Source organism: Pithys albifrons, chromosome 3, assembly GCF_047495875.1.
Source record: "Pithys albifrons albifrons isolate INPA30051 chromosome 3, PitAlb_v1, whole genome shotgun sequence".
Lineage (NCBI taxonomy): Eukaryota > Metazoa > Chordata > Aves > Passeriformes > Thamnophilidae > Pithys > Pithys albifrons.
Genome location: NC_092460.1, coordinates 46,468,138 through 46,482,289, shown reverse-complemented (window position 1 = coordinate 46,482,289; position 14,152 = coordinate 46,468,138). Strand labels below are relative to the sequence as shown.

At 45.1% G+C, this 14,152-nt stretch overlaps 1 protein-coding gene across 2 annotated transcripts; it reads left to right on the top strand.

The window, feature by feature from the left end:
- Positions 1–745: 745 nt before the first annotated feature.
- LOC139670219 (C-type lectin domain family 2 member L-like) lies at positions 746–14,119 on the top strand. 2 transcript variants are annotated; one of them, XR_011697436.1, is made up of 7 exons: positions 746–938; positions 5,244–6,166; positions 7,090–7,173; positions 8,049–8,233; positions 8,871–8,971; positions 10,645–10,860; positions 11,844–14,119. XR_011697436.1 is itself a non-coding variant. In XM_071551651.1 (6 exons), exons 2-6 carry the CDS (start codon positions 6,124–6,126, stop codon positions 10,760–10,762), a joined length of 531 nt encoding a protein of 176 aa, XP_071407752.1. In that variant the 5' UTR covers positions 746–938; positions 5,244–6,123; the 3' UTR covers positions 10,763–14,117. The 2 variants fall into 2 exon arrangements, 1 of the variants encoding a protein (XP_071407752.1); XM_071551651.1 differs by having other exon boundaries at positions 10,645–14,117.
- Positions 14,120–14,152: the final 33 nt, after the last annotated feature.

The following is a 14,152-nucleotide window of genomic DNA, read 5'->3' as shown; positions in this document are numbered from 1 at the left end:
CTGTCATACACACACTTGTAATGAGAAGTCTGTTTGTGGTCCATCTCTTGATGACAGAGTGTTGTTATGTAAAAACAGAAGTAAATGGAAGTTGATGGTCTCCACGTGTTCACATTTGATGGGAGGTTGTTCTGGCATTAGTAGCATCTGCAGTTTCCAAATCTTCACACACACACCCCTTTGTACTTTGGAAAGCCCAGCTTTATTCCCTGAAATGCCAAGCAGAGGGAAGTGCAGGGATGCAGCAGTCAGTCCCAGGAGCAGAGGGAAGCTCTCCAGGTGGCCCCACAGTACATTCCACTAAGCAGCCCTGTGGGCTCCAGAGGGTCATGCTCTCCAAAGCAGACATCTGAGAGCAGGACACTGTCCCTGCACTTCCCACACAAGATCCTTCTCTTGCTTTGGTCCCCCAGAGAGGACAGTTCTGGCTACAGCACCTCCTGCAGTGCAGCAGGAAACACTGGGCAGAAAAGCTGTTAAATTAACCCAGATTAGGGAAAGCAACCCGTGTGAGCAGCTCAGAAATTCTTCCTGTGTGTGACAGATGGTGCTCTGCTCCCCCATCTGTAGCCACAAGACACATGCACAGGATGCTGGACAGGAAGGTGTGTTGAGAAGCTCTGTGGAGCCCACGTCAGGATCAGTCACTGCAAGAGTGACAGGTGAGCTCTGCGCATGCACCTGCTCCTCTTTCTTCTCCTCTTTGGTCAAAAAAGGACCTATCAGGACAAGCAGCTCTGGCTGATGAGGAGGCTGTACAGTCTCACTTCAGTGCTGGCCTCTGAAAGCTTCCTGGAGCAGAGGCACAGCCTGCAGACCCTGTGGGGAGACACCTGCTACCCATGCAGGGGATGTCGTGACACCAAACTCAACAGGCAAAACCTACAGCTGGACTTTCTGGAACCTTTTGTGCTTTGTTGCTGCAAAGGCTTCACGTGGTGAGTGACTTCTCAATGTGCTTAATGTGATGCTTTCTCTATGGTGAAACACATGTTATCTGTAAAGAAATACAGGGAGATTATTGGAAGATAACATTTATCGAAAGTACAGCTACTAATTGTTATTATGACCAGGCCATCAGGTTCTGGAGATAAAGACAATTAAATATCTTTATAGCAACTTAGGTTTTCACCTTAACCTCTCTGTCTTGCTTATATTTTTATATTCCTCTTTTCATTCAGCTTACTGGTATAGTTTTCATGTTGTTACAACACTGTGGTGCTTTACCTTCCATATTCCAACCCTCCCTCAAGTCATTTTCAGTGTGAAGAATGTAATTTCTTCAAGATGACAGCTGTGCCTTCTGCTCAATAATAGCAATAACATTATTACCTTGTCTGGTATATGGAAGCTTCACAAGAGTTCCCAAAGCACCCCAAAATATCAGAAGTCAATGTCTTGTTTGGGGAACAAATCTCTCAAGGTCAAACTAAAGCCTGTGGACTAAAACTTAATCTGTTGACTGAGGAGGGAGGTGGAGATGAACTGTCACAGTCAACTCAGAGCAGGGTAAATTGCCCTGCCCAGAGAAACTCTGGCTGCCCCATCCCTGGAGGTGTCCAAGACCAGGCTGGACAGGGCTCTGAGCAACCTGGGATAGTGGAAGGTGTCCCTGCCCATGAAAGGGAGTGGAATGAGATGATCTTTAAGGTCCCTTCCAACCCAGGCCATTCTATGGTTTATTATTACTGTATTCCTTTCTGTAGTGCAATATAGGACATCGCTTTTCTGATTTAGAACAAACTATACTAGAAAGTATATTTTATAAAATAAATCCCAGTGCCCAGTGAACCTATTTCCTCCAAAGACTGACAATTTTCTATTATGTAAGTGTTGCCTCAGGGCCATCAGGTCAGTTCCCTGCTGCCAGTGGGAACTACAGAGGCTTCTGCAGAGGGCACTGATGTGTTCTGGTACTCTCTGCCTCATTTCCCATAACCAGAGGCCAAGACAAGCCAGGCAAACCCCAGTTGTGTGAGACAAAGAAGAGGAAGTGAAGCTGTTTCTGTTGTGGTTGGTGCCTCAGAAGTTCTCACTGTGGTCAAACGAAGGTTTGCAGTGGCCCTCAGACCTGGCACAGGGAAGTGTCCAGAAATATGGGGCCACGCAGCCTGCTCTGCAATACTGATGTCTCTGTTAAACCACTCTCCTTTCTCTGGAATTCCTGGGAAAGGAAGGAAAGAGAAAAATAAAGTTACATACCAGTTTTGAAGCTGGCAGCCACAAGACTTTTGCCTAACACTGCAAGTTTTGGATGCACTTCAGTCCCTTCTCTTGATGTCTGGCTGTGAAACAGCCACACCATGAGTGTCCCCTCTGACAGCACAGGAGCTCTTGGAGCGAGAAGAACATGGAATTTTGATCCTTCCTCTGTGGAACAGCCTTTTGCCCCCAGTTTGCTTGTGGGATGAGGAGGAACCAGTTTGGTGCACTGAAATGCAGTCAGAGCAGTAGGAGCCAGGAAGTTGTGTTCCACGGATGAGGATTTTCTGGATCATCCCAACTCCCTTTGTATCCACATTGTCTCAGGGACCTTCAGTGATGTTTTATTGCTCATTCTGTCAAAAATGCCCTGCTATGGCATCATTTCCCCAGGCACTGTTACATCGCCAAGGCTCAAAAGTTTAAGAATCTTTAGCTTTTTTAGTTCAAATTTAAGTGATGACTAAATATGTCTTGGACTGCAACAGCAGCATAACTGACAGACCTTCATAATTCATGTAATCTCTTTCAGTCCCTGCAGCCACAGCATCATTGTTCCAGTGAACACAGGTTGCCCAGAGCAGTCATGGATGCTCCATCCCTGAAAGGTTCAAGGCCTGAGCAATCTGGCCTAGTGGAAGATGTCCCTGCCCATGGCAGGGGGGTTGGAACTAGTTTTTTAAAGTCTATTCCAATCCAAACCATCTCATGATTCTATGATTAGTGAGTGATAAAAGGCAAACCAATATTATTTGTTGTAGTAGGAAGTAGAATCACAGAATCCAACTTTTCGAGTCAGTCCCGTTAGATCTCTTCTACAAAATGCACTACTTTTTACTTAGAGTGTTTGCATCTTTCTCCCTACATCATGGCAGTGTTTTAAATCAATTTTCCAGTGATTCAGTTGGGGGGTTATTTTTGTCTTTTAAGACATTCCACTGTTTTTTATCAATCTTCAATAGAAAATGTCTATGGGCTTCTCAGCCAAACTGATCAGGGAAAGTAAAAGCTGAGTGTCTTGATTATAAGCAACTGGAGTTATTAACTATAATAGTTTCAGAGAATGAAATTATTCACAAATGAGTATGCAATGGCTCTCGGGTTTTTTGTCAACCTGGAGAACTGCTTGCAGCTGCCAAAATTATCTTCTGTACCAGTGGGTGAGCATGAGAAGCGTACTCACTCATGAATGCTCTGTGGTTACAAGCCACAATGTTATTTTTGACCTCAGCAGCAGGCAGGACTGAATTGTAAGAGAGCAAGTGACTCCTTCTGAGAGAATAAATGCTGAATAATCTGTTCTTAGAATACCAGCTGTGCAGACATCCAGATTCCACTGCAGATATTCATATCGAATTGTCTCCTTGTATGCAAAACACGCTCTATAGGAAAGTGGTATTGAACCTCTCTGCTGCCCTAATTCCACATCCCACTCTCATTCTCTGCCCCTCTGGACTCATGTCTTGCAAAACCCTTTGAAGTGTCTGCAGCTTGTGCTCTTGGGACTCATCATCTCTTCCCTCTCCTGGGAATCTGAAGTTCCCTGACCTCCCTAAAGCCACTGTGCTTGCAGCCTCATTGCATGGATCTTTTGGATTCTTCTTCACCTTGTTTCTTCTCAAGTGCCATCCCAGGCATGTTGGCTGGTCCAGCTCCCCCAGTCCACTGCTAAAAAATAGCATGGCCAGCAGGACCAGGGCAGGGATTCTTCCCTGTACGCTGCGTTGGTGAGGCCACACCTTGAGTGTCGTGTTCAGTTCTGGGCCCCTCAGTTCAGGAAAGATCTTGAAGGGCTGGAGCAGGTCCAGAGAAGAGCAACGAGGCTGGGGAAAGGACTGGAGCACAAGTGCTGTGGGGAGAGGCTGAGGGAGCTTGGGGTGTTTAGCCTGGAGAAGAGGAGGCTCAGAGGTGACCTCAGCACTGTCTAGAACTCCCTGAAGGGAAGTTCTGGCCAGGTGGGGGTTGGTCTCTTCTCCCAGGCACTCAGCAATAGGACAAGGGGGCGCAGGCTCAAGCTCTGCCAGGGGACATTTAAGAAAAAAATTCTTTTCAGAGAGAGTAATCAGGCATTGGAATGGGCTGCCCAGAGAGGGGGTGGATTCCCCATCCCTGGAGGTTTTTAACCTGAGCTTGGCCGTGGCACTGAGAGCCATGATCTGGTAAAGGGGCTGGAGTTGGACCAAAGGTTGGACTTGATGATCTCGGAGGTCTTTTCCAACTCAGTCGATTCCGTGATTCTATGAAATGATCACCTGCTGCAGGCAAAGGCTACAATCAGCAGCTATTCATACTATATTCATGGAAATATAAACTTCATATGGCTCTTTATTATGTATTATGTTAATAGAAATGCCTGGAGATATTTTCAACAACTGACCACTGCTCAGAATCCTTGAGAATCAAAGTAATGGGAGACTGCAGTGAAAGCATGAAGTGTAACCCTCCATTCTCAGGCTTTTCCACTTAAGGTTTCCTCCCCAGGCACAGAAGGATGCTTGTTTTGGATAAACCGTTGCTGAATTTCTTATCAGCCTTGCACAGAGCCCACACAATGACTTGAAGAGGGCTGTGCTCCTCTGGCTATTTGAACATGCAACACAGCCAAGATCTGTTTTGTAAGGAAAGCAGTTATTGTGCAAAACACACCAGATGAAATGTCTGTATTGACAAGCAATGCAACTTCTGTTCCATGCTCATTTCTTCCTTTTATTTATTTATTTTAATTTTTTTTGTCACTTGAGTGTCAGAAATTACTTTGCTATTCGGCTAAGTTCTGGGTGATGTAATTAAAATTCACAGTAACTTCATCCTAACAGCTGGAAAGTCAGCATCATCAGCCTTTACACTCTCCTGGGTGAGGAAAATCACTGGCCAGGTTTTACAAAAAGCTCCAGTTTTAAGTGATCAGCATTTAAATACTTGATTTTACTCTCCTCCTCCCTACATTCTTTCTCATCCATATAAAAAAAAAAAAGGAAATAAATAAATAAATGCTAAATAAACAAATAAAACCAGTTAAGAGCCTTCTCCTTCTGTGCTAGGTCCAGGAATTCACTGCTGTCAGAGAATTGAAACCTGCGAGGAGGGCCAAGTTCTTCTCAAAACGCTTCCCATTTCCCATTTTACGGGAATTACAGACTTATTTATTCCGACACAAAGCACCGCTCGGCGCCGAGCCCACGCACCGTGACCATGCACCGGAGGAACCGGGACCGAGGGAAGCGGATCCCGGCGAGAATTCCCCACCCTCGGGGCCGGGACCGAGAGAAACGGATCGCGATAGGCTGTGCCCACCCTCGGGGCCGGGACCAGGACCGAGGGAAGCGGATTCCGAGACGCGGATCCCGACAGTCTGTGCCCACCCTCGGGGCCGGGACCAGGACCGAGGGAAGCGGATTCCGAGACGCGGATCCCGACAGTCTGTGCCCACCCTCGGGGCCGGGACCGCGACAGAGGGAAGCGGATCCCGGCTGGCTGTGCCCACCCTCGGGGCCGGGACCAGGACCGAGAGAAGCGGATCCCGGGTAGCGGATCCCAGGTAGCGGATCGCGGCGGGCTGTCCCCTCCCTCGGGGCCGGGACCGAGAGAAGCGGATCCCGGCTAGCGGATTCCGGCGGGCTGTCCCCACCCTCGGAGCCGGGACCGGGACTGAGGGAAGTGGATCCCGACGGGCTGCTCCACCCTCGGAGCCGGGACCGAGAGAAGCGGATCCCGGGTAGCGGATTCCGACGGCTACTCCACCCTCGGGGCTGGGACTAGAAGGGAGGGAAGCGGATTCCGGGAAGCGGATCCCGGCGGGCTGTCTCCAACCCTCGAGTTCGGGACCAGGACCGAGGGCAGCGGATCTCGGCCGGCTGCCCCCACCTCCGGGCGGTTCCGGCCCCGTGATCTCCGCGCCCGCGGGGCAGCGGGTCCGCACCCATGGGATGCCCAGGGAGCAGCGGACGCAGCGTCTCCCGCAAAGGTGAAGGGGCACAGGGAGAGGGGCCGGGTTGGGATGCCGTGGTTGGAGCCGGGGTGGAGACAGGACACCCCGCCGGGGATGAATCAGGACACCCCGCCGGGAGGGAGCCAGGACACCCCGCCCGGGGGGAGCCAGGACACCCTGGGGGGGCAGACAGGACACCCGGGAGGGGCAGCTAGGACCACCCGCCGGGGAGAGCCCGGACACCCCGCCGGGGCTGAGCCAGGACACTCCGCCGAGAGGGAGCCAGGACACCCCGCCGGGAAGCGGGCGCGCCGTGGGGAATGAGCCGTCGGTGCCGGGGCAGGGATGCTCCTACTCTCCCCATCCCGGCAGCGGATGCGAGGGGATAGGGCGCCCTGACTGCTGCTCTGCGGCGTCCCGGCAGCTGAAGACCCCTGTACTGGCAGCGAGAGGGGACTCTCGCTTTGGAGCACCTGCAGAGTTGGATATAAGGCAGGACAGCGGCAAGTTGGTGGGTCCTTACCAACTCCAAAACCCTGGAAGGCAGCAGAGAAGGAAAGGAGACCCTGAAAAGCTGCGGGATAAAGCTGGATGTTTCTCATGAGAAGTTCTGGGCTGCGGAGCTGAAGATTGTTTTATTTCACTTATCCATGCCGCATATAGGCATGAGGTCTATACCGAACTTCCTGTCCACCCTCATTTGTTCCATGCTCGTTTCTTGCTTTTTGGATCACTTTGCTGTGTGATCATCAAGTTCTGGATGATGTATTAAAATTCACAGTAACTCAGAATTCTTGTGCTAAATGTCTCAGACTTGCCAAGCCTTCAGCTCTGCTCCCAGGCTGCTTTCCACAGAGGGCTACTTTTGCTTTTGGAACAGCTCTGTGGGTCCTGGACTCCACTTTTTGTGGCTTTTTTGTTTCATTTTGTTTTTTAATTCCTGATGTTTCTTTTTTCAGGTCTGCTCTCCAATATCTGGCTCTGGAGAGGGATCACTGCTGTTCTTGCTGCTATTCTCATTTTCATTTGGTATATTCAGTATGGTAAGTCATTGTAAAAGAAAATATAATTAGCAATAGAAATTACCAGAGTGTTAGGTCGTCAGAAGTCCCTTCAGCCTGGAGAAGAGAAGGCTTTGGGGTGACTTAATTGTGGCGTTCCAGTGGCTGCAGGGAGCCCATAAGGAAGCTGGAGAGGGACTTTTTCCAAGGGCCTAGAGTGACAGGACAAGGGGAATGGCTTCAAACTGACAGAGCAGGTTTAGATTTAATATTAGGAAAAAATTCTTCACTGTGAGGGTGGGCAGACCCTGGCACAGGTTGCCCAGAGAAGCTGTGGCTGCCCCATCTCTGGAAGTGTCCAAGGCCAGGCTGGATGGGGCTCTGAGCAACCTGGGATAGTGGAAGGTGTCCCTGCCCATGGCACGGGTTGGAACTGAATGATCTTTAATGTCCCTTCCAACCCAAATCATTCTATGATTCTGTATTGATTAAAATAGTGGTCAGGCTCCACTTGTTGCAGGGACATTGGGGAATGCTCAGTTTAGTCTTAGTGTAATTCTGCCATCAGTTTTGTAACAGCAAAGCTATTAATTCAGCTGTGAGGAAGCAACACTTTCAAAAACTGTCAGGAATATTTATTCTGTAAAAGAGTCCTTGGAGGATACTTTATTATCACCCTCTTGGCTATTTCTACCAACCTGTCCCTGATCATCCCTTTGAAGGTATGTCAGGAGCCATAAGGGTGCAGGATCCAGAATATATAACTAGTTTACAACAATTGTTTTCTGCTGGGCAAAGGTAATAATGCTGTATTTAGACTGAGATTATTTTAGATGATGCAGTCAGAAAGCAAACTCAAACACTCCAGAATCCTTCTCCATTTGGAAGAAGTATTTTGGTTTTTTATCTTTTCCCAGTAAGCAGTTCTAAGGCCAAAGACGTTCCTGTCTGTCCTTCCCTGGAAGTCTGCCCATCAGGCTGGCTGTATTTCCAGAGGAAATGCTACTACCTGTCAGAGAATGAAGCCAACTGGAACTCCAGTCAGAGCCACTGCTCCTTGCACAATGCTTCCCTCCTGGTGCTCGAGAATCAGCAGGAACTGGTAAGGGAACAAGAGGGGGGCCTGATTTCACCCTATTTCACTTCCAGGGAGCTGTTCTTCCAGCCTCCTGAGCTGAACAGTTGGGAAGCTGGTGCAGGGCCTGCAGAAAACTTCCTGCCTCCTCTCCCTGAAAACAGAAAGCTTCATTTTTATCAGTTGATGTAGAAAATGTTTATCTGAGTTAAATTTGGTGCTGCTCACGGCTGTACATACTCAAGTTGAAGGCAGCTATCAGTGTAAACAGCATTTCAACACATTTCTCTTTAATTAAACTACTGTTTTATCAAGATAGGTTAATGACACACAGGGTGGTAAATATGTTAATTGTGGCCTTTGGAATTAGGAGAGCATCTCTTTCTATATTATCCTAAAATATTAGGAAAGATTCCACTCTGCACAAAAAACTAGGAGAATATATTCTTCCATATCAGTTACAAACCTTGACAGCAGGCCTAGATATTTTAAAAGAGCCCCCCTCTAGGTCAATGAACCCTATCCAAGGCACCAGTACTCTGTACATTTAGGTTTTAATATTGTTTCTTCTGTGAGAAAGGCAAGATTTGCTTTCAAGCCCTGGATCAAAGACACTGTATTTTGATCACTGAAGTTCTTTTCTCATACGGGTTTATTCCTGCAGAGTTTCATGATGAAGATAACAAAGCAAGACCCATGGATTGGACTCTATAAAAGAAATGAAAAGTTCTTTTGGGTGAATGGGAAAGCATTAGACAAAGAACTGTAAGTTGACGTTGAGGGGTTTTACTGGTGATAATAGATTATAGGGCAGTAAGAAAACATAACTAACACAGATATAGACAGTGACTTGAAGGAAATATCTGTAATTATGTTGAAGGGATTATTATGGAGAAAGCATGGAATGCAGTAAAGATTCCACACATCATTGATAAAAGTGTGAGGGGTGAAATTTAGGAGATAAATTTGTAATGTTCAGAATTAACATAATACAGGAGCTCTTGGTAACAGACAGGATGGCAAAGTGAAAGTTAAACCAAGAGGCCACCAAGATGCCAAAGCAACAAGTGGAGGAATAGAAAGTTACAATTGCACGACTTCCTCATTACGGGATATATTTTGCAAAAGTACAAGCCTGCATGTGACCTCATGCCAAAATAACTTCATAACAAAGAGCTCTAGTAGACTTCTAGGAGGTGCTTTCATACTTCTTAGGAATGTTCCTACAAAAAGGGCTGCTGGAGGGAAAGGGGAAGCTGTGAGTTTGTTACATGAGCTGCTCTGTGGTCATGGCCCTGTGTTGTCTCCCACCAGTGGCAGGTGTGGAACAGTTTGTTCCTCCCACTGACAGCTGTTCCATCCTCTCAGACACTGCTTTGTCTTGGCCTGGAGCAGCTGCCAGAAGAAACTGGTACAATTATCAGTGATTATAAAAATCACAGTGAGATTTCACAAGTCTGAAATTAACTTAAAAAGTGGAAAATTTAACTACTTTTAAATTTGTGGCATTACTCGTGGTGTATGACTGTATTCAATTAATTTCCGAGACTTAAGGGCTTGATCTGACAAAGGCTTTTCATGTGACATGTGAGAAGCACATAGGCATCTCAAGCTGAAAACTGCAGTCCTGCCCACTGTTTGTCCCCTGTCTGCAATATGAACATCCAGGGATGCTTTCAGTGATGAAGTTCTTTCCATTCTTGGGCTTCTGCCTCAGTCTTTGCCCCTCCTTGTCTTCACGAGGGTGAACACCTTGATGTGTAAGCTCAGATGTTATTGCAGTCATGGGGATTTGTCCCTTGGCTTTTCCAGAGACCATTCTAGTTCACTTGGCAGTTACAGAACATCATAGCACTCTGTTTGTGTATAGATAGATGATTGATAGATAGATAGATAGATAGATAGATAGATAGATAGATAGATAGATAGATAGATAGATAGATAGATAGACAGACACACACATATAAAACATATTTATTATACAATGTGGAAACTGAGGTTTGCTTCCTGTTTTCCACCACTCCCTTAACCATCGTGCCCTGTTGTGTTCTGAGGAAGAGAGAAATGAGAGATGCATTTGTTTCACAGCTTCTGCTGGAACATTTTAGCTGTCTAGGAGAATGTGAAAGTCCAGGCTTGATAGCACAGCATCCTTGAGAAGGGCAAACCTGAGGTTCAGACTCAGCTCTAAGGGTGTCTTTCACGTTAAACAACCACCAGTACTAGCAGTGCTGGATTTTGTGCTCTGGGCACAAAGTCCCATTGAAGAAAGACAATCTCCATGGTGTCCTCTTCAAAGCTCAAGCCATCATCCTCCTGTGATGCCTTGCCTGTGGCAAATCAGGCTTTATTCAAAGAGAACCCACACTTGCATTTGCTCTGTTGGAATATTTGATTGTGGGTATCAAAGTAATCATGTCTTTCATTTTCCCTTATAGGGTTGAGATAAAAGGCTCTGGAGACTGTGCCTACCTTGAGTCCAAAGGAGTCTCAGCCTCTGGATGTTGTTTAACCAGGAAGTGGGTCTGTAGCCTGAATATTAGTTCAGCACCATAAAGGCGGGCAAAGCCACCACCCTGGCATTTATCACATATCCCTGATGTGATGTCTGCCCACTCTGGCACCTGGGAATGTGTCTCAGCTCCTGCCTGGAGGTGAATGACTTCTCTGATAGCCAGAATTCTCCACCTGTGGAGGAAGTCTCTGGTTTTTAAAGATACCATTTGAAAGGATTGATTCAGCACCTTGATAAGTCATTGCCTTGTCCCATTTTTCTATGTACTGCCCAGCCTGCAGTTTCTTCTGGTTGTGTCATCAGTATTTCTTCCATTCACTCTTCTCTTGGAGGAGCAGCTGCTCTTTCCTTTCTTTTTTGGTGTGCATTTGGAGGATTTTGTTCTGGCTTTCCCCTCTGTCTGAAGGTCTGCCAGTGCCTCTTGGAGACAGGGGAATGCAGGAATCAGCACTGTTGTTCTAGACAGGATCATAGAATCATAGAATCGATTGGGTTGGAAAAGACCTCTGAGATCATCAAGTCCAACCCTTGGTCCAACTCCAGTGATAGCAGATTTCCCTATCCCAGTTTGATGGGATGCATCGTGTGTGACTCTACATTGTATTCAATGTTTTATTAATGTTACTTTACTCATTAAATCCCAGTGATAAACCTGTCCAGCTAATGTGTGTAGCTGCCCTACACCAGAAGTTATCCTTCCCACAGCACTTATTTTAGCCAAAAGAACCCCCCTCAGAATAGGTAAGAATATTTATTTCCCTGAGGATCTACACAAGTTTGAAATGGAAAAGCAATAGTGGAGCTACAGGCATTAATGTGTAAAGTTAGAAATAGTTCTCAGTGTGTGAACAGGCAAAATCAGGAGAAGAGAAAGAGAATTATCAGCAAAGGAATTTTCTCTGTGGTTTCCTTATGTTCTGTGCCTGTCAGTGTGAGGTTCCCAAGGAAGTGCTACATTTCTGGCTGGATAGTCAGTGTTCCTAGAGAAGGAAGAATGGGAAGTGCACCTTTATTATTATATAATAGGACCACACTTCAAACCATGACTTTAAGATCTTTATTAATATATAATCACTAATTTTGCTGTTTGACACTCTTTTTAATTTCTTGTGTTCTTTATAGGCACAATAACAGGACTCTACATTGAGAAAAGCCTAATAATCTATGCATTAATTTATATGCTGTGGGAGGAGGATGTTATTCTGCAATGTTTTTAAATTAACCTGGCTCTGAGGGATACATTATGTGCAATAGTCCTGAAAAGGTACTGAATAAATATCTTTACAGAGCCTCTAAATTACAATGGTTTGTGTCTTAATATTGTGCCATTAAAAGTATTTTTCACTCAGGCACCATTTGGGGAAGAAAAAACCCACCACACTGAAGCAAAGTAAAATCTTCAAGTTTTGAATGTGAAAAAATCTTAAATCATAATGTTGGGGTTGACATGAAACAAGACATTTGACCCCAAAAATAACACATTTCACTTTCTAACACTTCATAATGTGTCAGACTTTTAACAGAAGCATTTAACCAAAATGCTGAATGTTTGGAAAGGCTGACATGGGCATAGTGAAACATGCACAGTACAGGAAACTTGAAGGGATAACATGGAATTTTCCACAGTTCATTATTGGAAAGTTTTGTGAGAATATTTCCATAGTAGAGCTGATTTACCTGAATGTTTTCTTTAACTAAAAAAATAATGTTGCTCTTACAGATATAGAGTCACAGCCTGGTTTGGATTGGAAGGGACCTTAAAGCTCATCCCATTCCTACCCCCTGCCGTGGGCAGGGAAACTTTCCACTATTCCAGAGCCCTATCCAACCTGGCCTTGGACACTCTCAGGGATGGGACAGCCACAGCTTCTCTGCCCAACCTGTGCCAGGGCCTGTCCACCCTCACAGGGAAGGATTTCTTCCCAATATCACACCTAAATTTCCCCTCTTTTAACCCAAACAGGTTTCTTTTATATTTACATTTACATTTATTTTTCTTTACACTTAATATTTTTTTCTTTTTCAACTGTTTTTCCCCCATCAGTGTCATCTATGGATAAAGTCCAAAAAATGGGAAGTTTTGGTACTTAAAGGAGGTTTTGGATAAACTGTGAGCACAGTAGGTTTTAATGAAAGCTCTTCTATAATCTACCTCTTAAGGGGTACAGTTAACGTTTTCTTCTGTGATGTTAAGAAAGGGTCAAGCTGCAAACTCACTTTAATCAGTGGGCCTAATGAAGTACTTCAATAGCCATTTTTAAAAAATTTTTAAATCAATGACTGCTTAAAATGTAGGTAAGAGCTTCAGTAAGACCCTGCAAAAACATGTTTAATGATATGAGTAATGTCAAGAATGCTCTAATAGCAGTTGTTTCATGAACACTGTTCAAACCTAAGCATCACTACTAATTTGAAAGAAGCCACTGCAGGAATCTTAAGGTTTTCTTGTTAAATTCAGCATGGATCAAGAAAGATCTGCCATAAAACCAGCAATTCAACATCATCTCCAGTGCATGAGAAGTGTGTGCTTTAAGTACCGTGAAGATAATTTTCTCCACAGTGACTGTCTCTTTATAAAACATATATTATAGATAGATAGGTGTAGATAGATAAATCATATTCATTTCAGACTCTTGCCTTGTCTTTGCTTCTCTGTTTAGAAGGAACAAACCAATCCTCTGCCCCACAGTTTGGGGGAATTTTTTGGTTGCTTGTTCTTTTCCATAACAGCAGTTTTTTCAAGTGAGCTGCTGATGCTGCATTCTGGAGGGTAAATCTGTGGTGGGGTTTTTTTGTCTGAAGGGAAGTCACTGAAGGAACAGTTCACTTTTTCATCTGTAGCCCCAGAGTCCTCTATATGTCAAAAGGTTTTGCTTCTCTCTTGTTGCTAATAAGGATTTGAATTCCAGTCTGTGCAGCTTTTGTTAGAGTAGGATCTTTAAATCACGACATTTGTTCATTTTTTTCAAATATATTAATATAATAAAAGCACTGAGTCATTTAGCACTTTTGTATTCTAGACCCAGAAATAGTATTTATCCATTCAATACCAATAAATGTATTTACAGGCATTAATTTAACCACCTCATCATACCTTCCAGGCAGATACTGTGGTTCCATGTTGAAGACTTTGCAATGTAAAGGAACAAAATAAAGGTGGAGATGCAAGTTGTCATCTTTATTTCTTTACTCTGCAAAGTTGTCTTAAAATCTAAGAGTTTGCTTCCATGTTCCGAGGTTCAACATCAGAAAAAGATGGGAGCAATCAGCTTATTGACCACAAGTGTTACAAGTCACTGTCTACACCCAATAACTGTGTAGCAGCTCTGAAAAAGACCTTGCCCAATAAATGTATTTTTTTCCCAGCCCTTAATTGGCTTCTGTGAGTCACAATTAGACTCCAGGTTAAAAAATAAAAATGACAACAACCA